The 27,974-nt window shown below is 36.4% G+C and overlaps 1 protein-coding gene across 1 annotated transcript; it reads left to right on the top strand.

Moving 5' to 3' along the window:
- DZIP1 (DAZ interacting zinc finger protein 1) lies at window positions 1-27,675 on the top strand. The gene is made up of 20 exons (XM_029284733.1): window positions 1-471; window positions 2,838-2,922; window positions 5,308-5,435; window positions 5,961-6,122; window positions 6,666-6,803; window positions 7,857-7,919; window positions 9,938-10,078; window positions 10,805-10,856; window positions 11,027-11,080; window positions 11,357-11,440; window positions 14,478-14,537; window positions 15,609-15,754; window positions 16,562-16,759; window positions 19,718-19,910; window positions 23,077-23,206; window positions 23,844-23,897; window positions 24,721-24,908; window positions 25,810-25,937; window positions 26,783-26,942; window positions 27,524-27,675. The coding sequence occupies exons 1-20, from the start codon at window positions 1-3 to the stop codon at window positions 27,604-27,606; spliced, it is 2,718 nt and encodes a 905-aa protein (XP_029140566.1). The 3' UTR covers window positions 27,607-27,675.
- The last annotated feature ends 299 nt before the right edge of the window (window positions 27,676-27,974 follow it).

Here is a 27,974-nt window from a genome sequence, read left to right as displayed (position 1 = left end):
ATGGCGGCAGCGACCTCCCCGCCGCCCGGGGCGGCCCTGCCCCCTTTCCAATTCCGTCCGAGGCACGAGGGCCCGGACTGGCGTCGGCTGAGCGCGGTGGAGGTGGACCGCGTGGCGGCCGAGGTGAACGTGGCGGTGCTGCAGGAGCACCTGGAGCACGTCACCTTCTGCAACGCCGGCCGCGAGCGCTGCCCGCACTGCCGGGGCCCCGCCGACCCGCTGCTGCTCAAGCTCCTGCGCCTGGCCCAGCTCTGCCTCGAGTACCTCCTCCACTCCCAGGATTACCTGAGTGCCCAGGTCCGCGCCGGGCAGGAACTGCTCCGCTCCGCCGATGCCCACCGCGACCTGCTGGCCAAGGATGTGGCCCGCGGAGCACAGCAGATCCAGTTGCTCAAGGAGGAATGCAAGCGCCGCAAGAAGATGATCGCCACTCAGCAGATGGTGCTCCAGGCCGGGGCCACCTATCACCAGGTGGGCTGGCGGGGAAGGTGGGCGACTCCCAGTTGCAATGGGACGCTAGTAATGGGTTTGGGGAGGTGGGATATTTTAACAAACGAGAATATTTGTAGCTCAAGGATTGACGTGAAGGGGTCCTTGGTGCTTTCTGAGGTTGCTTGTTTCCTTGCAGAGGTTTCGTTACCCACGCTAGGTCAGGGCTTTTCAACCTTTTCACCCATTGTACCACTTTTAGGATATGGCAACATCCGAGTACCACCAGTCGCCTAGCAAGGGGTCAAAAACTTGATAAAGTACAGGTAGTCCTCGACTTACAACAGTTCGCTTAGTGACTGTTCAAAGTTACAACGGCACTGAAAAAAGTGCCCCCCCACAAGCCACAGCTGAGCAAGACACCTGCCTGCCCGCCCGGCGGCGCTCTTCCTCCTGTCCGAGGTTTTCATTGTTGTGAGCATTTCTGTTGAGGATTGGCAGCGGGGGTGGGGTAAGGGGTGTTTGGTTTTTATTCTCCCCGTCTGCTGGGTGGTTGCAGCAGGTTTTGGTCACTTCACATGACCCTGGGACACTGTGACCATCATAAATATGAATCAGTTGCCAAGCATCTGAATGTAAATCACAAGACCCTGGAGATGCTGCAACATTCCAGCTGATCGGCGCTTCTTCTGGGCTCAGCAGAAGCACCAGGATCAGTGCCGAGCTCCAGCTGTAGCCTGGCGCTGATCCTGGCGCTTCTGCTGAGCCCTGACAGCCCTGCAGCTCCAGCCGTTTCTCGTTCAGGCTTGTGCGGTGCTGACACCGGTTCACCTCATTCCCCTCCCCCGCTACCACTTTTCTAGGATGGTCGCGTGCCAGGTGCCAATGTACCACAGGTGGTACCCGTACCACTGGTTGAAAAGCCCTGCAGTAGGTAACATCATCAGTGCAAATAAAGAGTAGGGTTTCTTCTCAGTTCATAGAGAGCGCAAACCTCACTCCTTACTAGCACTGACGATGTTACCTAATTTGGTTAATGAAATGTCCGCAAGAAAACAAGCAGGCCCTGAGCACCAAGGACCCCTGAGGTGGGATGCGGCTTACTGGGGTGGAGCTGGGAATCTAAGCAGGCCTTGCTTGGGTTACTTCTTGGGGCCAGCCCTGGGAGGTTAAAAAAAAAAAAAGCCCCATGGCAGCCAGCTTGTCAAGACAACTGTCACATAAAAGATGATTGTCCATTCAAGGGCCATTTGATTTTGATGTGTCTGTATGAATGCAGGATTACAGCATCTTCTTTCTCCTCCCCCCCCCGATTTTTTTTTTTGGGGGGGGGAATAGGTTTACTTGTGAGCTTGGTGATTTGAACTCAGTATGGATGGTATCAAATAAAGTACCATTCTGAATATTGGTCTGTGAGGAAGCCCCCTACAAATTAGTCTTTTGCTTTTGCTCTCATACCTAAGAATAACAAATGCTGTAAACAAAGGAAAACAATAATAAAGTATTGGAGACTGTTTTTGAAGAGAGGGAAATAGTTGTTAAGTGAGTTATGCCTCATTTGATGACCTTGTCACAGTTGTTAAGTGAATCATTGCCCTGTATACATTCAATAATGCGATTCTCCTAAATTTATTAAATTCCGTTGAAGTGGGCTAATCCTATCTGTCACTTCTTTCTGCTCTAAATTTTAAAGAGTTGCACAGAGTTGTTGACTTTTGCTTATCTTCTCCACTGGCAGAATTTCAGACATTTCTGAATTGTTCTATAATGCCCCTATTGTGTAATCTTTGTACATTGCAGCAGAATTGAAACCTACAGTCCAGTACTCAGTTTCATCTGCCATAATATAGTGTGAATTAAGCTAGCTTGAATCTACATGATAATAATAATATACAGCTACTCCTCAACTTTCAGCGTTCGTTCGAAGTTACAATGGCACTGAAAGAAATGACTTATGGCTGCTTTTTATACTTATGATCATTGCAGCATCCTCATCCTCAGATAATAAAACCAATGGGGCATGAATTGTCTAGTCACCATTCAATTTCCATCCCTTAAAGGATTCTTTCAAGATTAGCCCACATCAGCTGGGTATTGCCACTAGCTGTCACCAGTAGTGACTTAGAAAAAATAAGTTTCTTTATATGCATTGTACTTTTAAAAGCATATTTGTAATTTAATATTTGTATATTTTAATCAGAAGTCTTTTCCGGTCCTTTTGGTTGAGGATTGAGTTCCTTGCATTATACTACTACCATTAAATTGCTCAAATGGCAATTGTTTTCAGAACAAAACTATGTAATTAAAAATAACGACAAACATTGAATCATACAGAGATAAAGATAAACATACAGAGATAAATATTCTTAGTTCCACAGATATTGTTTAACCAAACTTTTATTTTACAGTGTCAGTTTTGTGACAAAGCCTTTATGAACTCTTCCTTCCTGCACAGTCATTTGCAACGTCGCCATTCAGAAGAACCAATCACCGGTGAGTGTTTAATAAATAAATAGATTTCAAAATTTACATCCAATCCATAATTTTTCTTGTTTGAAAAAAGCAAATAAGTGCAGTGGGTGCTATTTAGAGAATGAGGAGACTTTGTTTAGAGAGGAAATCTAACACATTTGTTACTTCTTGCTAATATGCGAGAACTTACTACGGCCCTTATTAAGTTGAATTGTACAAGTGAACTTTGTACAGTGTGTATATATAAAACCTATTATCTAAATTTTGTTTTTTTTAAATTTAGGTTTTATTTTTTAATGACTTCCAATTTTTTTTTATGATCAGAGGAAAGGATCTACCGGTATAGCTAATCCTCAACTTACAACCGTAATTGAGTCTGGCACTTAAGGTCATATTATGGTTATAAAGCAGGTCATCATGTGACTGACCTGATTTTACAAGCTTTTTGTGCAGTAGTCATTAAGCAAACACTATGGTCATTAAGCAAATCTATTGTTTGCTATAGGCTTTTTTTCTAGAAAATAGAAGTAAATATAGGATTCAGCAAAGCCATTGTAAATCACAGTTATGTGACTGCAAGGTGCTGCAAGTGGCTGCATACACAGGCTGGTTTTGGAGCACTCAAAATGCATTGGAACTTTGAAGCTGGATAGTAACTAGATTTTGGGGAGTCCATCAGAACTGCAAACAGTCATTAAATGACTAAGTTCAGGACTATTTATATTATGAAAAATATATTTTACAATATATGAATAAAGTGATCTTGGATGGTGAAATAAAATATGCAATCAGTATCTTCACTGCTTTAAAAGGTGTACTTACCTAGCAATGCTTTATGAAACTCCTTTTTATCTGAGGATGACTTTACATTTATGAAATTGTAACATTAAAAATAATTCTAGGTTGATTCCATTAATAAAAGGAAATAAAGATAATGTCAACTTACTGGGTGGTTCCAAAATCAAAAACTTTTAAAACTTCATCCTAGTGTTATGTAGTTATTACTCCTTTTCTTTTTGTTTTTTGGATAATTGGACATAATTTCCTTTCCTGCACTGTAAGAGGTAATAATTTTTTTTCTGTGATATAACTGGATATAATTTTCTGGGACATAATTGGACATAGTTTAAAAGTATTTACATAAAGCAAAAGTAAATCAAAGACATTCTATCTGTATTGTACTTTTTCAACAAATCGTTTTCTTCCAATTACTGCAGTTTCTGACTGGTTAAATTGCAGTGGATTGGTATTAAGGAGCTAGCTCAAAAATAGATTATCATATGTGATATTTAGGAGCTTAACTGCCTTTTCAGATCCAGTTGCTTTTATGGATAAAGAGAAATTTAGGTTAACAGTTTTAGGTTGCAAAAAAGTCTTTGCTGCCATCTAATGGTCATGTGGATTTATGCAACCTACATCTGCAATTTAATATTTCTAAAAGAGAGAAAAGTTGATATGAAGAGCATCTCATAATATTCATTATACATATTTGCTTTTCTTTGTAGGATTGAATCTTTGGCAGAAGGAGGGATCTAATTGATTCAAAGTGTTTGCATTGAAGACTGATTGAGGGTGTCACAGATTATTTATATACTATGATGTCATCAGGGCACCTGGAACTTAGTCATTATTCATTTATTTTGTGCATGTATATGTATAAGCAAGAGGAAAGGACTTCGTGAAGTAAGACGGAAGAGTAAGGGTGTGTTGGTCTTGGATTCAATTTGACAGGACGTCTGTCATAAAAATTATTCAGCATTGTGGCTGATGAGAAATTGGTAAAATTAGTTGAAAAGGAATATGCCAAATATAGTTCCTTTTATTTGTTCACTCATGATGATTGTGCTTTAAGATTGGATAAAACATCTATTTATTATTAATTGAGATGGAGTTCAACTGTGCTCAGGAAGGAGTTATTCCTATTCCTTTCCTCCGGTTCCTCATTCCAAAAAGAAGAATAGGAAACCTGTGGCTCTCTAGATATTACTGAACTATTGGCAGTCTCAGACAGCATGTTCAGTGTGAAAAAAGGTGTGAGCTGTAGTACAGGAACATATAGAAGGGTCCACTCTGACCTGGAACATCTCTGGGGTGTATTGCATTTGGAAGAAAAGGTGATAATGAAATGAAAACATTAATAATGAGGAACTTTCTTGCAGGTTAGTATTTGCAAAATACATTGAATTAAAGGTTATAAAAGTACTCTGTAGCTTTTATAGAATGTTTACTGTTAAAGTAGCTTGGAGGAGCCCCTGTTACATCCTTTAGATGATAATGTACTGAGGAAGTACTTGGTATTATAATCCACATGAAGAAATAATGCTTCAAATGTATGTGTAAGTAGAACTGCACTTCTCTGAAGTACGTATATTAACAGGCACTATCACTATTATACATTCTTTGAAGCAAGTCAAAAGAAAAAATCACAGACTGATAAACTGCAGGAGGAGATCAACCAACTGAAGGAGCAGTTACAACTTACCAGGTCTCAATTAGAAGCTGAGCAACATGCCCATGTAGTCAAACTGTCTAAGGTAGGGCATATTCTGTATGACTCAGTTTTAAGATGCCATCCAATTATACAATACTAATTAAGTTTATAAGTCTAAACCAATATCAACATTCAGAAAGTGACTAGCCTTGTCTAATACTTTTACACTTTATAGAATGAAATGTAGATGGAAAAAGACCATTGACTATCTTAGACTTGGTGGCTACATTTAAAATCTGGACCTCTTTTTTATGTTCTTTGGGAAATTCCAAATAATTGTCTATCTTGTCCATAGATTTTATCAAAAATTTGTTCTAGCAATGAGCCAGGTTAAAAGAATATACAATATACATTTTCACACACCACCATTTCCATTATCTCTCCCTACAAACCTTTTTTATGATTGATCAGCAATCCTCTAATTAGATTGGAATATTTTATAATCCACATATTACACTAAGTTATGATAAGGTTTTATGGGTTTGGAATAAGCATCATTATCAACAGGCAGGAATTGTAGAAAAGGATTTTCTGGAATTCTTAAAATAGCTTCTTCATTCAATTTCAGGAATATGAAGAACGCAGATCCAAAGAGGAGGAGATTCGGCACTTATTTCACAAATGGAAAGAAGAAGAAAAGGAAAAATTGGCCCGTGAACTTGAGAAGGTTAAAGAGATGTTTATGAAGGAATTTAAAGAATTAACTGCAAAAAATTCAGAATTAGAAAATGTAAGTAGCTGAGAAATTGGATGGTGTACTCTATAGAGTAATGTTGCAGTTCATTATGATTTATATTTTAAATATTGAAAAAGGCTTAGAACTTTATAAAAACCTGAGCTTACTGATTATCCTTCAGCCACAAATTCCTTCCTTTCCCACTGCACCTCTATTCCTGCTGTGTTCAAGCTGAGGATTATTTTTATTCGCAGCTGCTAAGGCTGTCCATCAAAACTCCTTCAATCGGGAGGGCTATCTCTTCTCTTCCTCTTTGCCCCATATATTCATTACTTTCCTGAAAAGATTCTGAATTTGTGGATGGAGCACATATTACTTTGAACTTAAAAAGAAATACTTGTACTTTATATGTGTGGGCTGGCTTATTATTTAAGTAATTAGAATTCAAGAAAATGGCTAGATTTTGAGTATGGGGGTTGGTGGAGATTGCAAAAAACACTTGTCTTAAAAAAATTTTTTTTAGCAGAATATACCAGCTTATTTATATTTCCAAAGAGAACTTTGAATTTACTATTGCTGTTGTTGTGTCCCTATTAGCACTTGCTAGAGGTACAGAAATCCAACCAACATCTGAAATCCAATTTAGGCACTTTAAAAGATACCACTGAATTAATAGATGAGAAACAGCGGATTGCTATAGATCATCAGAATGTAATGCAGCTTCTTGAAAAACAGGTAATTTAATACAAATGTCAGGCACTGTGACTTCAGACTCCAGGTCCCAAGTATCTGGGTTAAATAGGGAAACAGAATTTATGTGCATATTGTCCTCCCTTATCTCCCTGTAAGTTGAACATATTTCCTATCAGTTCCTATTAAAGCCAAGAATGAACACACTGGTTGGGGATGATTGAGATTACAATTCAGCTGGGGACTGGGGCTAGTGAAGGCAGAATTAGATCTCTCAGGAATGTTCAGATTATTTTAATGCATTTTCTTCCAAATTCAGACTCAGTTGTGCTTTAAATTGGTAAAAGATGATTTCATCTTTATGTCTTGTTCTAGAATGTGGCATAAGGTAAAACCTGGATTGGACAGAATGTTTGTCTTCTTTCATCTGAATGGAGATTCCCTCTTCTTAATGCCATTACCTCTGAGATACCCTTATCCCCCCTCCCCCCATGTTTTCCACAAATGCTTGGAATCTGGTTTTTGATAAGTAGGTATTCTAGAATCTCAGAGCCAGGTGCATTATTAAGATCACATACTTTAAAATTACAAGCTAAATTAGTTCATAATGTCTATTTATGTTTTGTATTTGTACTGTTTTTAATACGCTGTGCACCGCCCTGAGTCCTGCGGGAGAAGGGCGGTATATAAATTAAATTATAATAATAATAAATTATAATAATAATAATATTGTGGTCTCAAACTAAGCAGTCATCTGTCTCAGTAGCTCCAACATGAACATGAAATGATCTAGGCAATCAACTTGGGCACAGAAAGCAAAAGTAATTTCACAGTATGGTTCTAGTTTCAGATAACTCATTTAAATTTATTTTCTTAATATATGCCGCAACATATTCACCTTTTAATGTAGTGTAACAAATGATGTTCTGCTAGTATCAACAGCTCTTAACTTCCATGGCTGCTTTTCTGGTGCAGCAGTTCACATTGGGATTTTATTTATATTGTGAGTTTGACACCAGTTGATAACTTGGATTTCAATAAAACAAAATTAATATAAAATTAAGACATTGTTCATATTATCATATTTGTTTGATGTAGGAAGCTAAGTGGTCTTCTAAGGTACAAGCTCTTCAAGAAGAACATGAAAATGAAACATATCAGGTAAATCTGAATGAAAGTTTCCTACATATAAATAAATAATACAAAAATAGAATATTTATTACAGGAAAACACGATAAACCATTCAGAATGGCTATTTAAAATCCTCTTAAGATTATGTAAAATTTCACTGATTTCCATGCTGAAAAACTACATGAAGCTATTCACATTCAGTTCTTTTGTTGAAAAATAAACTACAGCGTGCAGAAGTATGCTATGACAAGAATTACTTTAGAACTTTTTCAGTTAAATTCAGATTTATCTCTGTGAAATTTGAAATGCTAAAACCAAGAATTCCAATGGAGAAACATCTTCCCTCACTGAAGTGCTTTTTATATGACAAAAGTTAAAAGAACTACAGAAAGTCTAGGGTAAAAGTTTGTGTCTGTGTGTATTTTCATATTTTATAAGATAGGCATATATATTCATGATTTATAAGATAATCACAAACAAAGTAAACCTAGGAATTTTACCAAAATTTATACTTACATTGCATATTTTTTCTAGCTTCCAGTGTAAGGGAGACTCAGGAAAGGAGTTTTACAAAATGGAGAAATGTGGAATGGTGTAAAAAGTGTCACTTGGTATCAGGATACCTGTCTTTTTCTCTGAAAGGCTACCACTGCAAACTATACAAACCTGTTATGCCCATAATGCAGTTGTCTGGTTTTGGTTGATTGTGACAGCTACACAAATCTTCTGTGTGTCATCACCATCCTGTTGAGTAATATAGGCACCCTGATACTCTCTAGTTGCTATTGGGAGGGCCCCAAGTTGCCTAACATACCAAAGAGCACAAAAGTATAATAAATTAATGGATTATCTAACTCTGGGGTGTCAAACTCAATTTCATTGAGGGCCGCATCAGCATTGCAGTTGCCCTCGTGGGGCCGGGTGGGTGTGGACGGAGTGGGTGGGTGTGAACGGAGTGGGTGTAGCCTATTGGATGGGCATGGCCAGCTCTACATCGTTCGATTCAAGGGTGCCTGTGGGGGCCTGGGCAGTAGTGGGACAGATCTGAGGGTCTCTGGCAGAAGGGGGTGGGACCGGGGCAAGTGCCAAGGCACGGTCCACTGGAGAAGACTCACTGCCTGCTGAAACCCCTCCCCCAGAGCCCATCAAGCCGGATAGGTGAAGTAGGCGAGGGCCATTTGCTGGCTACTTCCAGGCAATGGTGCATTTTTTCATTCCTCACAAAGGGTGACACCTCCCAGCATGCACCCAGGGGGCAGGGCCGACGCAGCAGGGGCTGGTTCCTCGCTGTTTCCAGACGGCCTTGTGGAGCTAAGACTGAATGTGTTTCAGCATAGATGGCCACCACAAAATTGTACATTGGCTCCCTCCCACCCGGCCAGGGCCAAGGCAGCGGGGGCCGTTCCCTCACTGTTTCCAGAATGGTTTCGCGGGCCGCATAAAACCACTTCGCGGGCCGCATCCGGCCCCTGGGCCTTGTGTTTGACATGTCTGATCTAACTCCTTAAGAAAATAAGCCTGTTTTGTAGATCTAAATTATTTCTCCTAAAAGGAAAATGTCTTAATTAACTTTCCATAGTGGATATATTTCTATTTTCCTAGAGCTGAGGGGGAGCAGACTCTGGCCTTTAACCTTTATGAACAAAAAAACATTAAGCTGGGAGGAAGAAAATAAAACCAGTAATTTTATTTTATATTATAAACTAGCTGTACCCAGCCACGCGTTGCTGTGGCTCAGTCTGGTAAAAGCGTGTGTTGCTTTTACGTCCAACAGATGGCGCTGTTTTTTTAAAAAAGCATGTTTTTACCTGTCACAGGTGTGACATCTATATAATATAGGTATATAAAAACACGCGTGTATTCGAATGCAACGTTGTGTCAAAATTTCAAAGCAATTGGTGAATAACTTTCGGAGATTTAAGATTTTGAACAAACGAACATTTACATTTTTATTTATATAGATATAGATATATAATAAGATACATATAGCATAAGATAAAGAGAATGTTTCCAGTTAAATAGACTTTTCCCCTATTTGACCTGTTCAGCTCACATCTCAAATTGAGAAGCTTAAAGCATCAGTGGCTGAGGATCTGAATATGAGCAACATTTTCTATAAGAAGAGGCTAGAAGAACTAGGACAAAAGCTGCAAGAACAGAATGATCTTATTATTATCCAGAAACACCAGGTCTGTTCCATGTAATGGTGCCCTTCTAAAATGCCAGAGTGTGAGCATATAAAAAATGCCAGAGTGTGAGCATATAAAAAATATGGATGGAATTTCAGTAATTACACAAGTAAATATTTTCTATCCTTATACACTTCTCTTTTTGTGTTCTTACATGCTCCTAAGGCAGCTGCAAGTTAGCAGTAGAACATGGCTGCTGAATACAGGTTCTGCATTTGGGTACTGCTTTTCAAAGAATTACAAAAAAGGAAGGAAATATGCAGAAAAGGGCAATATAAACTTAGGGAGCTGGATTCAGGAGCCAGAATTTCGATGGACCACTGTCAGGAAATCTCATGGCCAGGAAGTCACCAGAACTAGTTTGTGAAGGAGACTTTACTTATAATTGCAATTGACTGTGACAAAAGGTCTTTTTTGCTACCGGTCCAGGCTTGACAGTACTGTATTGAGCCAACATGGAGCTCATTATAGCAAGGAATAGTCTCCTCTTTCTTTCCATCTACTGTATGTGCTTGTCTTTATGTCTGGGATCAATTAAGGACAGTTCGTCTGCACTTTATGCAGGGAGGAAGTATCGCAAAAACATTGTTTGGCTTCCTGTCTGGGCATGCAGCCCTATCACCTACCTGGAAGCCTTACTTTGTCAAAAGGGCAGATGCTTAAGATGTACAAGCAAATTCTCATTTCTGCATCTCTATCCATTGTTTTCTGTCCCTGTAATTTCAGATAGAAAAACTGGCTTCAAAAAAAACAGTAGAAAACTCAAAGTTATCCGAAGGTAAGTGGGAATTTTAAGGAAGAAAGAGTTTAACATGTGCCGTAAATAGTTTTTTTTAACTTTATTACAAAACTGGTTTTGCAGGAAAAAAAACACCCTTGTTTAGAAATATATGCAGTTTATTGTAATGGGAAGGTTGACACTTACTTCCTCTCACATTTTTGTTCTAGTGAAAGCTTCAGTGCAAAATGTTCAGCCCAAATCAAGCCCGTCATCCATGCATGGTAGGTTTCTGTAATGGACATGCAAATTCTTAGGTATTGTCCTCTGGGATAATAATAAATAACAACTAAATTTAATTAATGGAACAATCTTTTTTCATTAAGCTCTCTTGAAATATATTGGAAAGATCAGTTATTGTATTCGTTGACATGTATGTAACTTGCTGACATTTTATTTCCGTACAATAATTGTTTCTACTTAAAATCAAAATTGAAGGATTTTTAACTAAGAGCATAAAACTTTGTTGTAATCAAATTAATTTGTGGCTGGTTCAATAGATTTTGAAATTGAAGCAGAAAATCAATCCAGCCTCCCAGCTATAAGACTGTTACCAAAAGAGCATCCAGAATCCGCTGTCCAAGGTTAGTTTATATTAATCTGGGGTAAGCACCTTGAATGAAGTTTGTAATAAGAGGACCTTTAAAAAACACCTAATTGAAATGTGTTTTATTTCAAGAGGTTTCTAAATATGCAAGAGATGTGAGAAAATGGATAGGCTGGAGAGAGAGCAATGTAGTGCTCCCAGGTGTTACTATGCCTGCAGAACCATTGCCCACATTTTGCAAAAGGCTCTGGGAGGATTTTGGGAATTATTTCATTTGTAACATTTAATTGCTTTTCTAGCTGCCCAGGAGCACTTTAAGGAGAAACAAGTGTGTTTGGAAAGGGATGATTCTCAAAGAGAAAATGAAGAGTGTGGGGAGTTAGTGAAATGAGTGGGTTTAGTGGTAAGAGAAAAAGAGAGACTATATTTAGAAGAGAAGTTTGGGAATAAACAGATTTGTGCTTTTAATGCTCAGCTGCAGAGCAGAGCAAGATATGTATCATTTTGCCTTAATTGCTTGCTTGCTATAAAATGGGTTTTTGCTAGAATAGAAACTATGTTGGTTCAATGAACTAGCTTTACTGTATATTCAGGGTACAAACTGCATTTCTATTTTGTACTTTATGGTTGAGTTGCTTGCATGTCAGCCTTGCTAGTTTGCCTTTTGCCTTTCTATGATAATTTGTCAGAGCCATTTTTATGTGGAACCAGGGACAATTCCAATTTTAGACAATTTATGTGGAACCAGAGACAAAATGCCCAGTGTGTCATTATATATTACAGCATTGTAAGAGGCGATCTTTCTACCATCCCATATGTAATGCTCATGATTATAGAAGTATAATTTCCTTCAGCACCAGGAATTGTATCACATGATATTGCCAATTCAAATAATTGGATTGTTTGGATAGGAATTTTTAAGATGTGGGGAATATCTTTATCTGTCGTTGCTAGTAGCTGCTCAATTTGTACAGGTATCAATGTTATTTTTTGAAATAAATCTAGATCATTACTTGTAATAGCAGATACTGTTTCTTAAAGCTACCTTTGAATAGCAATTTAACCTGTGCTATTTCTACAAAAATGTCTAAATTATCAGTATTCAAAGTTTTCGGTATTTAGCATTCCTTTTCAATTTGGACATATTTGGGTTTTGATCTGAATTATTCTGTTGGTAATTACCTATTTAAGTACTAGAAAGTCTTTCTACTTCTGTATGCCTCTCTTCCTGCACCTTCACATTCCTCCTGCCTTTTATAGTTACTGCTTTAAAATCAAATCTGTATGAAGATAGGTATCCATGACAAACTAGGTGACAAATGAAGAAACTTAATTTGCAAGTGGCAACAACCCTTTCCTGCTTGTGACTTGACACCAGGTGCAAATAGTAAGTTACCAGGTTTATGTTGTGCCCATGAATTATTATTCCCAACTCTCCCACATTATAGGTGTGAGTCTAGTATGGTTGCATTTTTACCCTCTGATAGAATGATATTTTTAGAGGAGTGATTGTCTGGGGAAAGACTATTTAACGTTATTGCCTGAGCTGGAAAAAAACATGTTCTTGGACATGGGGCTATCCCAGCATTCAGGTGATCTTCATATACTTGTAGCCATACTGAAGACTCCCTGTGTGCAGTTTTGAAGGAGAATGGCAAACTGAGAGCGTGGAATTTCTTGATGACATTTTATTACAATCAGTTGGCAAAGGTTAGATTTATAATGACTGTATCTCTCCCTAGAAAAACTGGGATATTAAGATAGGTAGACGCAAAAACTGAGGTATTCCAAATAAAGGTTTGAATGGGGTTTTTTTGTGTGAGCATAGCTGCCATAATCACTGGAACTTTGGTTGTTCCGTAGAGTAGGGAAACGGCTTCGGTAGATGGCACAAGTTGGCTTAACTATTCTTCCATATAAAGTAGTGTCCACTTGGCTTCTTGATTTATATTTAAGCTGGAAAACTGAAGAGGAGAATCTTAAGTGTTCATTGGTTACCTTAAATTTAGCTAAATGTAAATAAGAACCAATTGTGAAGATTTATGCTATATGCCAGGGGTCTTCAAACTTGGCCCTTTTATGACTTGTGGACTTCAACTCCCAGAATTCCTCAGCCAGGCATGCTGGCTGAAGAATTCTGGGAGTTGAAGTCCACAAGTCATAAAAGGGCCAAGTTTGAAGACCCCTGCTGTATGCCCATGACAGCAATGTTATTCTGTGATGTAATACTCACAGTACAGTTCATTGAAGCTTTTCTAAGTTGGATGATTACTTTAGCTTGGGCCTTAGGATTTTCTCATTACATTTTTAAGGATATAATTTCTCACTTTGCTTTGAACTGTTGCTAGTAAAATGATACTTCCTTTGATAGATCAGTGTTGTAAGCACAGGGACCATGTAGACTTGAAATAGCCAAAGAGTTTTTACTCAGTTTACTCATTTACATTTATTGAGAAAATTCTAAGGCCCAAGCTAAAGGTAACCATCCAATTTAGAATAGCTTCAGTGGACTGTACTGTGAGAATTGTACTACAGAATAACATAGCTGTTATGGCTTACTGTACATCTATTGGGAGATGTAACTCAGGAATTGATTAATACATCCTTAAGAGTAGAGATTGAACTGATGTCTTCTACAACCTGACTGAAATAATGTGTCTCCCCACTGCCCCCAATATCTGTACATGGTGGAGGGACAAAGTCCTTATATCTGTTGTATTATATGATGGCAGGAGGAAAAAAATAGAGCAAATTTCTTCATGGCTTTTTTGATTTAACCCCCAAAATATACTATTATCTGTTTAACCTGGACTTTGTGATTAGAGGTTGAAAACCACTTGTAAATGATAAAAAATATTTTGCCAGGTGCATGTAGCTGGAGGCAGGTTACAATTTGCATTAAGTTGATAATGAATAATTGCATTTGATTGGGCTTTAATCACCAAATAAATATGCATCTGGTACTTTTCCGTACATTTTTGAATTGTTTTCATTCTCTGGGCCTTATCTTTACTTGTTTTTATATTGTCTGTCTTTCTGTCTGTGCTTCTATTCATGTGTTTCCTCAATATTAGAACAGGCCTTTTTGGTACCCATGCTGGAGCCCATAGAGGAGCTTCCAGAGAATGAAAAAGGTAATCAACAGGACCAATTGAAGTTTTTGTGGCCTAAATTCTTCTTGCATTATGTGTGTGTATGAGAGAGTCAGAGACAGAGAGCAATATCACATTTCTTCTAGCAGGAGACACAAAAAAGTCTTACGTCAACATTTTCAGATAGCCTCAGTATTTCTGTGATCCCTTTGAAAAGTAGCTTCTCCTATTGCTTGGCTTTTTTGCCAATTAATGTTCACCACTATTCCCTCCAGGATTCTGTTTTATTCATCCCTTATGTCCAGCCAAGGTGTGTCTCCTCCACATGAACTTTCTTACACATACAGACAATTGAGTTAGGGGGAGAGGGCCAACCAGTTCCTTTGGTTTTGAATTTGTTTTTATTTTGGGGTGTCAGAATTCCTTGTAGTTCATTTGATACAATTCTTGGCTTGTGTGACTTTCAGCCCACTGTTTGAACATACCTCCTGTCTTATTCATACAGATCTAAGGTTTACAGTTGCATTCAGGGAGTCATAGAATCATAGGGTTGAAAGGGAGCTTGATAGTCTTCTAGTCGAACTGCTTTATACCATTCTGAACAAAAGTCAGTGATTAAGGTTATTTATTTATTCAAGCTTCTCTATCATTTGTGATAAGAGTATTTTTTAAATAATTGACTACAGATTGATCCCCCAGAAAAAAACCATAGATGAAATTGCTAGCAAACACAATAAGTAACAATGTGAATGATAAGTTATATTCAGTGAACTAGTATTGTTAGGATTCAATGAGCACATTACATTTTACTTACTTATTCTTAAGAGTAGGTCCACTAAAATCAATCATAAATAACTTTTCATGGATTTACTGTATCTGTAATTAAACTGATACCTAATGCATAACATGATTTGTCCAATGCAGTTGTGACCAAAGAAACTGGCCCAGTTCTATTTAAAGTTAAGTTATTGTTTTACTTTACTACTGATAGAAACAGTATAATTTCTTAGGCAGAAAATTCAGGTGAGTGCAAAATACACTGCAAATATTTTGATAAAGTGTGTATTGATTTTATGACGTGATTTTTAAAGAAAAATACCTGGCTTGTTTCAGAAATAGAAAAGCAAGTGCCCCAAACAGGGAAGAATAAGTCTCATATGATAAATACCTTGAAGAGCGATCCTTCTTTAACAAAAGAACTGAGAACTGTTTTGGAGCAGACCCTAGCAGAAAAGTTGGAATCCTTGGGAATTAAATCCGTAAGATCACTTTAAATTGTTCAAATGAGTGAAAGGATTTTAATGTCTTTTTCAAGCCAGCGCACTTCAGGTGTGCCTGTCTGACATTCTGAACCTTATGTCGCACAAAATATTGCCTCTGAATAGGAAAAAGGCGACAAACCAAATCTCAGCACAGAAGTCAGTGCCTCTAAAGTAGTGATGTACATCTGCAGCAAGACTATTAGATGCTCAAAACTGAAAAGGCTCAACACAAACCCACAATGGAGGAATGTTTGATGAAGATGATGGAACTTGCAGAGATGACTAAACTAATCAAAAGAGAAACATCTATTATTTTCAATCAACCAGAAATATATTGCTTTTTCTCTAATAGACTTTTTGCATGAAAATATGCACTCATGATTTGTGACTTTGATTATTAGAAAAAACTTGAAAATAGAAAAAAGTGAGCTCTTTTTTTTGTAATCATGAAATAAAACTGAATATAAATGTACTTACATTTGATGTAGAAGAAATTGGAAGCTTCTTTTTCCCTCCTTCCTTCCTTCCTTCCTTCCTTCCTTCCTTCCTTCCTTCCTTCCTTCCTTCCTTCCTTCCTTCCTTCCTTTCCTCCCTCCCTCCTTCTCCTTCTCTTTGCTTCTTTTACACTTCATCATTGTGTTAGTTTTTTGTACTTTGTAAAACTTAATACATTTGTAAAAAAGTCATGAAGTAATTCCATCAAGGTAGTAGTGACTTAATTGTTCGATCATTTCCCAAGAATAATTTATATATTTCCTAAAAAAATAAAATTATTTCTAATGTTCATTAATTTGTCCTAACCAGGGAGTGCGCGGCATCCCAAGTGATCATCTGAACAGAGTCTTAATATCTGTTGAGTCTGCTAGAGAAGAAAGGAAGAAACAACTGCCTGATATTCAATATATTCGAGAGCAACTTGAACGACAAGTCAGTTTCAGAGTTGCTGAAAGATCATCTTGCAGCAGATTTCTTTCCAACCCTCATCTTTCTTCAGAAGGTATGGTCTTTCTTTATGCTCTGGGGGTCAGATTTAAAAGTTTAACTTTGCTGTCTGTAAATGATTCCTTAAAATAAGTGTGTGCCAGTTTGTTTGTGCAACATTACTGTAAAATTCTTAGTTTTACATCTCAATTAATGCTAATCACAAATCCCATGAAATGATCCTATCATTCAGATTTAAACATTTCCAAGTTATGTGGAAAATAGGCTAATTGGTTCCAGCTTGACATAAATAGACAATGGAAAATTATCTAACATGAATGTTTATATGTTTTGTTAAGGAAGTATTCACAATAAAGATTAAAAGAATACACTTACAATTTTATTTTTAATAAAGCCACAGAGTAGTTACAGAAAGCAAAATAAAAACAAGAATCTTCTAAATATAATTCCTATCTTACCATCTGGATCAGTATTTCTCAACCTTGGCAACTTTAAGAATTCCAACTCTCGGAATTCCCCAGCCAGCATTCTGAGAATTAAAGTCCACGTATCTTAAAGTTGCTCAGATTAAGAAATACTGATCTAGATAGACAGATCTCGCCAATTAACTCATCAATTAACAATTGTTGAGGCCACCAGAAAAACAAAAACTAGAACTTTGTATTTTACTTGATATTTGAAGTGGTAAAAGAGGAAATAAAGAAGTAAACAAAGGACAACCTGGAGAATAAAACCATGTCCAAAGTGGAACTGCTATCTTCTATATTCTTCTGTACCAAACTGTAGTTCTTCAAAATTACTTTGTTTTTTTAAGCTTTCCTAGAATGGAACTTTCCTTTTCCTTTCCTCTATATTGCATACATGATTACTAGCGTCTAAAGCCCTCAGCTGCGCTTGAGCTAGCCTCAATGGTGCGTGGGCTAGCTTCCCACTGAGTTTTGGTTCATAATTAAACATGACCTAGTCTGAATTTATAATTTGTGCTGAAGAAATTATTGCATTATTTGAACTTGCACTAATGCAACCTACCTGTAATTTTTATGGAATTATATGGAAACATTGTTTAGCAAGAATTAAGGATGAGTTTGCATTTTCTATAGAATTTGCCCAGAATTTCTCAAAACAGTTTTTCAAGTCAGTTCTACAATTTTGAATGTGCTGAATATAAAGATTGCGCTTAATCCTATAATACTTAAAAGGCACAATTGCTGTCTTCATATTTGTTCCTGATTTCTGACTTCTCCTCTACTGACTGCAGCAGGTCTTATTTGCAAATGTCTTAGTTTCCAGAAGGGTTGCCCTGCCAAGATTAATCCATTAATAATCTAAACACTTATGCCCTAAAATGCATTATAAAGTGTAACATCTCTTTTGTATATATCAAGTAGAATATTGGTGTCTTGTATTAGGAAAGCACTGGACTGGTAACTTGCTTGGAAGACTTTGTAAAAACTTTTCTTCTTTTATTGATTTTTTCCCCATACATTCAATAGTATTTATTCAACAAACGTGCTGTCTGAGTTTACATTCACTAATACATATTTAGTTCCTAATCCTTTATTCTTTCCTCAAGCCATCGATAAAATAAGTCCCAAGCTTGATAATATTTCATTTCTTCTTTTTCTTTCAGCCTCAGAGTCAGTCTATCCATCTCTGAACATTCTAATTTTTTTTAATTATTTCTTCATCTGATGGTATTTCTTCATTTTTCCAATACTGCGCAAATATAATTCTTGCCGCTGTTGTAACATGCAAAGACAAATATATGCTTTGTTTATCAGTCTTTTCTGGCATTATACCTAATAAAAAAAGTTCAGATTTAAAATCTACGTATCTACATATATCTTTTCTAGCCAAGCATGTATCTTTTTCCAATAACTCTTTGCTTTGGCACATGTCCATCAAACATGGTAATAATTGCCTGACTTATGTTTGCATCTCCAACATCTATCTGACATGTTTTTAAACATTTTTGCTGGTTTGCTGGTGGCAAGTGCTATCTATAAAACATTTTATATAAATTTTCTTTATAAGAGGTTAACATTGTCAGTTTATAATTTCTTTCCCACAAATTTTGCTGTTTTTCTAATTCTATATTGTATCCAAAATTTTTTTGCCCATCTTATTATCGTTGTTTTTTTAATTTGTCTGCTTTCCATTTTCAAAGTTAATAGAAAATTATAAATTTTCTTAATTAGTTTCTCATCAGAAGTTAATAATATCTTAACAAACAAAGTTTGCCCCTTGTAAAATCCATACAGTTTAACATCTTTATTATATCTAACTTGCATTTGTAAATGTTCCCACCATGCTAATTGATACCCTGATCTTCCATTTCTTGTTTAGATTTTAAATTCCCTTCAGAATGTAGAATATCTCTGTATGTCCGGATTTTTTCAAAATCAACTAAATTTAGGTGTACAAATGCTTCCATTGTTGAAAGCCACCCTGGAATTTTCAGATATATTTTACATTTTATTTTTTCCCATGTTGTTAATAATGCATTTCTTATATAGTGATTTTGAAAGTACTTATGAATTTTATTTTTCCCGTACCATAAGAAAGCGTGCCATCCCAATTGTAAATCATGCCCCTCCAAATATAACAAGCTTTTGTTTCTAAGAATTATCCATTCTTTTATCCATGTTAATACAGATGATTGATAATATAAAACCCACTCTGGTAAACCAAAACCTCCATTTTCCTTGGCATCTTGTAACATTTTCATCTTAATTCTAGCTTTGTAAAAGGTTTTCTATTGTCCTCCTAGGCTGCAGTAAGTGGACAGAAACTTCCTACTCAAAGGTGTAAAATATTACCTATTTTATGAAACGTGCTGCNTTCATCATTGTGTTAGTTTTTCGTACTTTGTAAAACTTAATACATTTGTAAAAAAGTAGTGAAGTAATTCCATCAAGGTAGTAGTGACTTAATTGTTCGATCATTTCCCAAGAATAATTTATATACTTCCTAAAAAAATAAAATTATTTCTAATGTTCATTAATTTGTCCTAACCAGGGAGTGCGCGGCATCCCAAGTGATCATCTGAACAGAGTTTTAATATCTGTTGAGTCTGCTAGAGAAGAAAGGAAGAAACAACTGCCTGATATTCAATATATTCGAGAGCAACTTGAACGACAAGTCAGTTTCAGAGTTGCTGAAAGATCATCTTGCAGCAGATTTCTTTCCAACCCTCATCTTTCTTCAGAAGGTATGGTCTTTGTTTATGCTCTGGGGGTCAGATTTAAAAGTTTAACTTTGCTGTCTGTAAATGATTCCTTAAAATAAGTGTGTGCCAGTTTGTTTGTGCAACATGACTAAAATTCTTAGTTTTACATCTCAATTAATGCTAATCACAAATCCCATGAAATGATCCTATCATTCAGATTTAAACATTTCCAAGTTATGTGGAAAATAGGCTAATTGGTTCCAGCTTGACATAAATAGACAATGGAAAATTATCAACATGAATGTTTATATGTTTTGTTAAGGAAATATTCACAATAAAGATTAAAAGAATACACTTACAATTTTATTTTTAATAAAGCCACAGAGTCGTTATAGAAAGCAAAATAAAAACAAGAATCTTCTAAATATAATTCCTATCTTACCATCTGGATCAGTATTTCTCAACCTTGGCAACTTTAAGAATTCCAACTCTTGGAATTCCCCAGCCAGCATTCTGAGTATTAAAGTCCACGTATCTTAAAGTTGCTCAGATTAAGAAATACTGATCTAGATAGACAGATCTCGCCAATTAACTCATCAATTAGCAATTGTTGAGGCCACCAGAAAAGCAAAAACCAGAACTTTATCTTTCACTTGACATTTGAAGTGGTAAAAGAGGAAATAAAGAAGTGAACAAAGGACAACCTAGAGAATAAAACCATGTCCAAAGTGGAACTGTTATCTTCTATATTCTTCTGTTCCATACTGTAGTTCTTCAAAATTACTTTGTTTTTTTAAGCTTTCCTAGAATGGAACCTTCCTTTTCCTTTCCTCTATATTGCATACATGGTTACTAGCGTCTAAAGCCCTCAGCTGCGCTTGAGCTAGCCTCAACGGTGCGTGGGCTAGCTTCCCACTGAGTTTTGGTTCATAATTAAACATGACCTAGTCTGAATTTATAATTTGTGCTGAAGAAATTATCGCATTATTTGAACTTGCACTAATGCAACCTACCTGTAATTTTTATGGAATTATATGGAAACATTGTTTAGCAAGAATTAAGGATGAGTTTGCATTTTCTATAGAATTTGCCCAGAATTTCTCAAAACAGTTTTTCAAGGTAGTTCTACAATTTTGAATGTGCTGAATATAAAGATTGCGCTTAATCCTATAATACTTAAAAGGCAGAATTGCTGTCTTCATATTTGTTTCTGATTTCTGACTTCTCCTCTACTGACTGCAGCAGGTCTTATTTGCAAATGTCTTAGTTTCCAGAAGGGTTGCCCTGCCAAGATTAATCCATTAATAATCTAAACACTTATGCCCTAGAATGCATTATAAAGTGTAACATCTCTTTTGTATATATCAAGTAGAATATTGGTGTCTTGTATTAGGAAAGCACTGGACTGGTAACTTGCTTGGAAGACTTTGTAAAAACTTTTCTTCTTTTATTGATTTTCCCCCCCATACATTCAATAGTATTTATTCAACAAACGTGCTGTCTGAGTTTACATTCGCTAATACATATTTAGTTCCTAATCCTTTATTCTTTCCTCTAGCCATCGATAAAATAAGTCCCAAGTTTGATAATATTTGATTTCTTCTTTTTCTTTCAGCCTCAGAGTCAGTCTATCCATCTCTGCACATTCTAATATTTTTTTTAATTATTTCTTCATCTGATGGTATTTCTTCATTTTTCCAATACTGCGCAAATATAATTTTTGCCGCTCTTGTAACATGCAAAGACAAATATATGCTTTGTTTATCAGTCTTTTCTGGCTTTATACCTAATAAAAAAAGTTCAGATTTAAAATCTACGTATCTACATATATCTTTTCTAGCCAAGCATGTATCTTTTTCCAATAACTCTTTGCTTTGGCACATGTCCATCAAACATGGTAATAATTGCCTAACTTATGTTTGCATCTCCAACATCTATCTGACATGCTTTTAAACATTTTTGCTAGTTTGCTGGTGGCAAGTGCCATCTATAAAACATTTTATATAAATTTTCTTTATATAAGTCAACTAACATTGTCAGTTTATAATTTCTTTCCCACAAATTTTGCTGTTTTTCTAATTCTATATTGTATCCAAAAAAATTTGCCCATCTTATTATCGTTGTTTCTTTAACTTGTCTGCTTTCCATTTTCAAAGTTAATAGAAAATTATAAATTTTCTTAATTAGTTTCTCATCAGAAGTTAATAATATCTTATCAAACAAAGTTTGCCCCTTGTAAAATCCATACAGTTTAACATCTTTATTATATCTAACTTGCATTTGTAAATGTTCCCACCGTGCTAATTGATACCCTGATTTTCCATTTCTTGTTTAGATTTTAAATTCCCTTCAGAATGTAGAATATCTCTGTATGTCCGGATATTTTCAAAATCAACTAAATTTAGGTGTACAAATCCTTCCATTGTTGAAAGCCACCCTGGAATTTTCAGATATATTTTATATTTTATTTTTTCCCATGTTGTTAATAATGCATTTCTTATATAGTGATTTTGAAAGTACTTATGAATTTTATTTTTCCCGTACCATAAGAAAGCGTGCCATCCCAATTGTAAATCATGCCCCTCCAAATATAACAAGCTTTTGTTTCTAAGAATTATCCATTCTTTTACCCATGTTAATACAGATGATTGATAATATAAAACCCACTCTGGTAAACCAAAACCTCCATTTTCCTTGGCATCTTGTAACATTTTCATCTTAATTCTAGCTTTGTAAAAGGTTTTCTATTGTCCTCCTAGGCTGCAGTAAGTGGACAGAAACTTCCTACTCAAAGGTGTAAAATATTACCTATTTTATGAAACGTGCTGCCCAAGGAAGCAATATTACTAGCGATTATTATGGGTACATCATTTCTATTCATAGTATTATATATCAAATCTATCTTTTTTTAAGTGAGGCAATTTTAAAAAAAATAGTGATGTTAAAACTAGCCATTTAAAAAGAGATGGTGACAGGAAATGGTCCCACAAAGTGGGAATGTGGGATCCTAAAGAGAACCCATGATTTGGTGATCTGTGACTTGCTATAATAAGGTAGTGAATTTTTTTGTAAGCAAAATGCTAAAATCAAATAGAAGATACTGTTTTTTGTTCTTTTGTGCAGCATAATTTCACTTAAGTATTCCTTCACAGACAAAGCATGTGGTTTAAATAACATTGGATTCTCCTTCGTTATCATTTCTTTACAGCTAAACACAAGACAACTCGCTTAGGAACTTCTTTACCCACCGTTTTGCCCAAGCCAGCAAGACGTTCTTCCATTGCCAAACGTTCACTCATACAAAGAAAATTGCCTGCTGAAAACACATCAACCCCAAAGTAAGTTAAAAAGTTCAGGTAAGATATAATTGTTGTATGTTTTATGGGAGGCTGTTAGAGTTGTCTTCTTGGTCATTCATTCATTCATTCATTCATTCAATTATTCATTTAAGCAAATTTACTTGCTGCTTATCTCATGGTTCAGGCAATTTTTGAGTGGCCCATTGATGATCAGGAAGTAATGGTGGGAATTACTTGTCATGGTTCTGACAGACAGAGACAAATAAAGCAGAACTCTGAGGCTTGAAAATTCCTCAAAGAACATGTTTATTAGTTACAAAATATCGGCACGATCAAAAGTGAAACCAAGTCTGAAAAGTCAATGGGGAAGCCAGATTCATTTAACAATCGAGATACTAACTTAACAATTTCAGTGATTCACTTAACCACTGTGGCAAGAAAAGTCGTAAAATGGGGCAAAACTCACTTAACAAATGTCTCACTTAGCCACAGAAATGTTGAGTTCGGTTGTGGTCGTAAGTCGAGGACTTCCTGTAGTCCGTTTCATCTTCATATAAACCAAATCTATAAGCCAATGGAGCCAGTGAGGAAATGCAAGAAAATAGATAGCAATATATGAAATATCCATCTTAATAGCCAAAAGAAGCTGCAATTACTTGTTTTCCTTTCCTTCCAGAATCAAGAAGAATATTTTGAAGGATGAAATTTCTAGAAAGCCACCTAGTACTGAGTAAGCTGCCTTCATTTTGTTTTGCATGCTTTGAAATAAGAATTCTGTTCTAAAAACCAACATTAATTTTGGAACAAATTGGATACACCACTTTGCCTTAAAGAAGTATTGTTGGCTGATTGGAAGTTAGGACAGAGCAAAAAGGAGAGGGGAGCAGAAGGTTGGGCAGGATATTTTGCCCCTGATCAAAAATCTGTTAATCCTCTTCTGATTTTTTAGCCTCCTCAAATGCTATTTGCATACTTCTGATTTTATAAATTACATTAAATATTATATGTAACAGGATCAACCAAAGGTTATGATTCAACTACTTTTGGTCATCTTTTAACTTGAATGGAATGAAGTAAATATATTGGCTAAAATCTATATTTACTGTAGATCAGGATTTCCCAACCTTGTGCCTTTGAAAGAAGCTGGAATACAGGTTATTTCACTAAAAATCATGAAGGAGTTACTCTAGCACCTCTGTAGGGCAATACTTTGGAAAAGGCTGAAATAGAATTCTGCCTAAACAGTAAAAAAAATAGTTTAGCTAATTCTTATTTTTATAGAGTGGTGTTACTCTAGATTAAAATTTAGTGCTTCATTGCTCCTACGATGTAATAGTAATATATCTGCCTATTGATGCCAAAGTAATATTCAACGGAAATGGGTACAGCTCCTAATTATCCTTGCTTTGATAACAGAGTTCCTAAGGAACTGTCTTAGGTATAATGTGTGATAGATTATTGATTCTAGTTTTATTATAGAAAGTTAGTTTATATTTTTAAAATTACTGTAACTGGAACAGGTTAAATTCATAGATGAATTTTTGTTCCCCCAGAACTCCTCCATTTAGCTCAGAAGAGGAAGTGGAGGAAAATCACATTAGGCACTCCTACATCTCACCTGAATTATCTCTGCACAAGGCCTCCAAGGGCCACAGCAAAGACAACTTGCCAAGATTTGCATATCGGAGTGATATAAACATCCCTGAAGATGAAGTAGATCTTAAGCCATCCAGAAGCAGAAGTACAAAAGCTAATTATGTGGGCAGTATTTGGGGAAAAGCTAAAAATATGTGGCACTTGTGGGGGAGGAGAAATTGCCTTCTAAAGATTGGCAAGCTGAAGCAGATGAACCATGTCAGAGAACTGAAAAACAATATCTAACCTAAATGATCCTTTTAAACCACCAAATTATGACTTTTAGAAACTGACTAAAATCTTGTGAGATAGACAGTTATTTTAATATTTCATCATTATTGTATGTGATCTTGGGTCTTATAAAGTCTAATCTCAGGATCTGAATTTAATTAATTTTCCAGGTCAGATTTGGGTGATAATGCAGTGGTGCCTACAAACTCTACTAATCTCTGCATGTAACTGTTATTTTCTTCTTGGATAACTTGTTTCAGTAGCATGATGTCTAGAACAGGGGTCCCCAACCCCCGGGCTGTGGCCTATTCGAAACCAGGCTGTGCGAGAGGCAGGCTGGTGTGTATGCACCCCAAAGGCTTCTCTCTTGTATGAGTGGAGCTGAGAAGTTACCGCAAGGTGACACGATTGCTGGGATGGCATACAATGGTCCTCTCATTCTCTTGCAGCACCAGCTATGTTTAAGGTGGGGAATGGAAGGGGCAGAACCTGGGCTGGGAGTCCAGGTTTCAGCCTTGGAAACTTACTGGGTAACTTGGGATCCGTTTCTTAGACTAACATATCTTATCAGGTTTTTGTGGTAGAGAAAAATATGGAGGTTATGCCATGTATGTCCCCTTGAGATCCTGAGGGAACGATGGGGTGGGTGTAAGAACTGTAGTTAATCTCTGGACTAAGTCTTGTTAAGGAAATGTTGATAGCACAGCAGGCATTGTCACTGTGTCTTCAAATATTTGTTTTATAAACTGCCTGTCTTCTGTCTTGATGGGCTTTAGGCTCTTTACTTCAAAATGAAATGGATGAAATGGAAAAGTTTCTCTTAAGCCATAGAAAGGAAAGGAAACAAATTGGAAGAATTAATGGTGGTTCAGCATCTATTCAAACATGTGCCCAAGGAGTAAAGGTATTTTACAAATAAGATTCTAAACTGTCCCATTAAATATTTTCTGATCCTGTTGTACATGTTTTCATTTGACTCCAACGTGTCCTGGGATAACCATAGAACTCTACAATTGCAAAGGGCAACTCAAACCATCAGATCCAGAATCCTCCATGCAGAAATCCCTAACATTTCCAGCCTCTGCTCATATACATCTAGTGCCAGGAATCCAACAGCTTCTATGGTTGTTGGTTCCACCGTCACACTGATTTTGTTATTACTAAGATTTTTCCTAGCAAACAACAGCCAGAATCAAGTTCACAGCAGTAGAATCCTACATAAAGCTTGTATTCCTTTGTATCCAGTGGAATTCTTAATGCAGCTTTAATGAAACATTACTTTCAATGGAGAATGAAACACATTTAATTCTTTCTAGTGTACATGAATGAGGTACAAGTAGAAACATTTTAACATTGCTGCATTTAAAGTGTTACAACTGTAAAATCTGACAGACAATATTGTGTTTTTTTCTTTCATCTTACTCATTCTACCTCCTTTCAGTAGAGGTCACTGTTTTTTAGAATAACACTTTTTTTTCCTACAGTGATAGAGTGTTTAGTTATGAATCAAGAAAATATTCTACGCATTTCTATACTGTTTTTTTCTCGATTTGTTTTTTTAAAGCAAGAAAATAAAACCATTGTTTTTCTGTATTACTCCTGAGAATTCCAAGTTTCTTTTAATAATTTCATATATATCTCTTTCATCTTACTGTACTATGTTCAAAAAGATTGAAAATAACTGCTCAGTGAAATATTGCTAAAACATTTCCTAAGTTGAAGAAATTGCTGTTATTTCTTTTTTTATAGTTTAAAGGCATTGAAGATGAGAATGACTGGGATTTATCATCTCTGGAAGATGAAAAACCATTGAAAGATGAGAAAAATAAGAATGTATGTGCTGTTGAAAAGAATGGTCCATGTGCTGTGTCAATGACCCACGAATGGAGAAAACCAATAAAGGATGAAGGTATTTTCATGCTAGAACTGCTGTGTTATATTTTTCCCTGACCAATTTGAAAAGGGAGGTTTAATCCAGACCTACATCTACTGTGACTGTGGATACTGTTTACAATAGACTACCAGTTGCACGATAGCCTAATGCAGTGTTTCTCAACCTTGACAATTTTAAGGCATGTGGACTTCAATTCCCAGAATTCCACAGCCAGCATTGCTGGCTGTGGAATTCTGGGAGTTGAAGTCCACATGCCTTAAAATTGTCAAGGTTGAGAAACACTGGCCTAATGTTAAAGAAGAAAGAGTTCCTATGGCAACAAGATGTACAACTCTTCCCATTGCAGTCATTGAGAGGGTGGTGAGAGTTTCACGCATTTCCTAGCTTTGCCCAATGGCACTGATTCCAGAGCTGGAAAGTTCCCACATTGGCCAACTATGCTCATGGGAGATGACATTTTTTCCAAAAGGATTTAGACTGGATAATAATGAGAACTTTTCTAAGTGTAAGAATATGAAACAATAGGTGGCAGGGAACGATAGCATCTTTCTTACTGAATATCTTTCCAAGTAACTGTATTTTTTCTTTTTTAATAGGTCTTCAAGATGCAGATATCTCAAGCTCACCGAAAAGCAGCTTGGTCACTGTTACAGATTGGAGCGACTCTTCATATATTTGATTGTGCAAGGAGGTTTAATCTGATTTCTGTCCTTTTTTCTTACGGTGCACTAACAAGGAACTTTTCTTTACAAAACTTGTGTCCAAAATTTTACCTTTTATCAAACGCGAGCTGTTAATTACTTCCAGCTAGTTCTCCTGGAAGTAGTAGTTAAAAAGTGTTGTACCAATTAATACTGTCCTCTTTTTTTAAAATATCAAAACATATTTAAATCATACAAAGACCTTATATAAACATATCTTTATTGTAATGCTACCACGGAAGACTAAAAAGTTGGAAGAAGGTGGCTTTGTTTTGACTCCTGGCACTTCCATGCAGTTACTATCATGTCTCCCCTTTTCTCTAATTGGCCATACCCAATTCCTAAC

Source organism: Protobothrops mucrosquamatus, unplaced genomic scaffold (assembly GCF_001527695.2).
Source record: "Protobothrops mucrosquamatus isolate PMUCROS unplaced genomic scaffold, P.Mucros_1.0 scaffold876, whole genome shotgun sequence".
In the NCBI taxonomy this organism is placed as follows: domain Eukaryota; kingdom Metazoa; phylum Chordata; class Lepidosauria; order Squamata; family Viperidae; genus Protobothrops; species Protobothrops mucrosquamatus.
Note: the sequence above shows the minus strand (reverse complement) of the source record. Positions and strands in the feature narration are given on the sequence as shown.

Bases quoted from the DNA above. Each gene is read 5' to 3' on its own strand.
- DZIP1 (XM_029284733.1), top strand. From the start codon at position 1: ATGGCGGCAGCGACCTCCCCGCCGCCCGGGGCGGCCCTGCCCCCTTTC. The intron at 2,923-5,307 runs GTGAGTGTTTAA...CATTCTTTGAAG, and splicing joins TTCAGAAGAACCAATCACCG to CAAGTCAAAAGAAAAAATCA. The intron at 15,755-16,561 runs GTAAGATCACTT...TGTCCTAACCAG, and splicing joins AATCCTTGGGAATTAAATCC to GGAGTGCGCGGCATCCCAAG.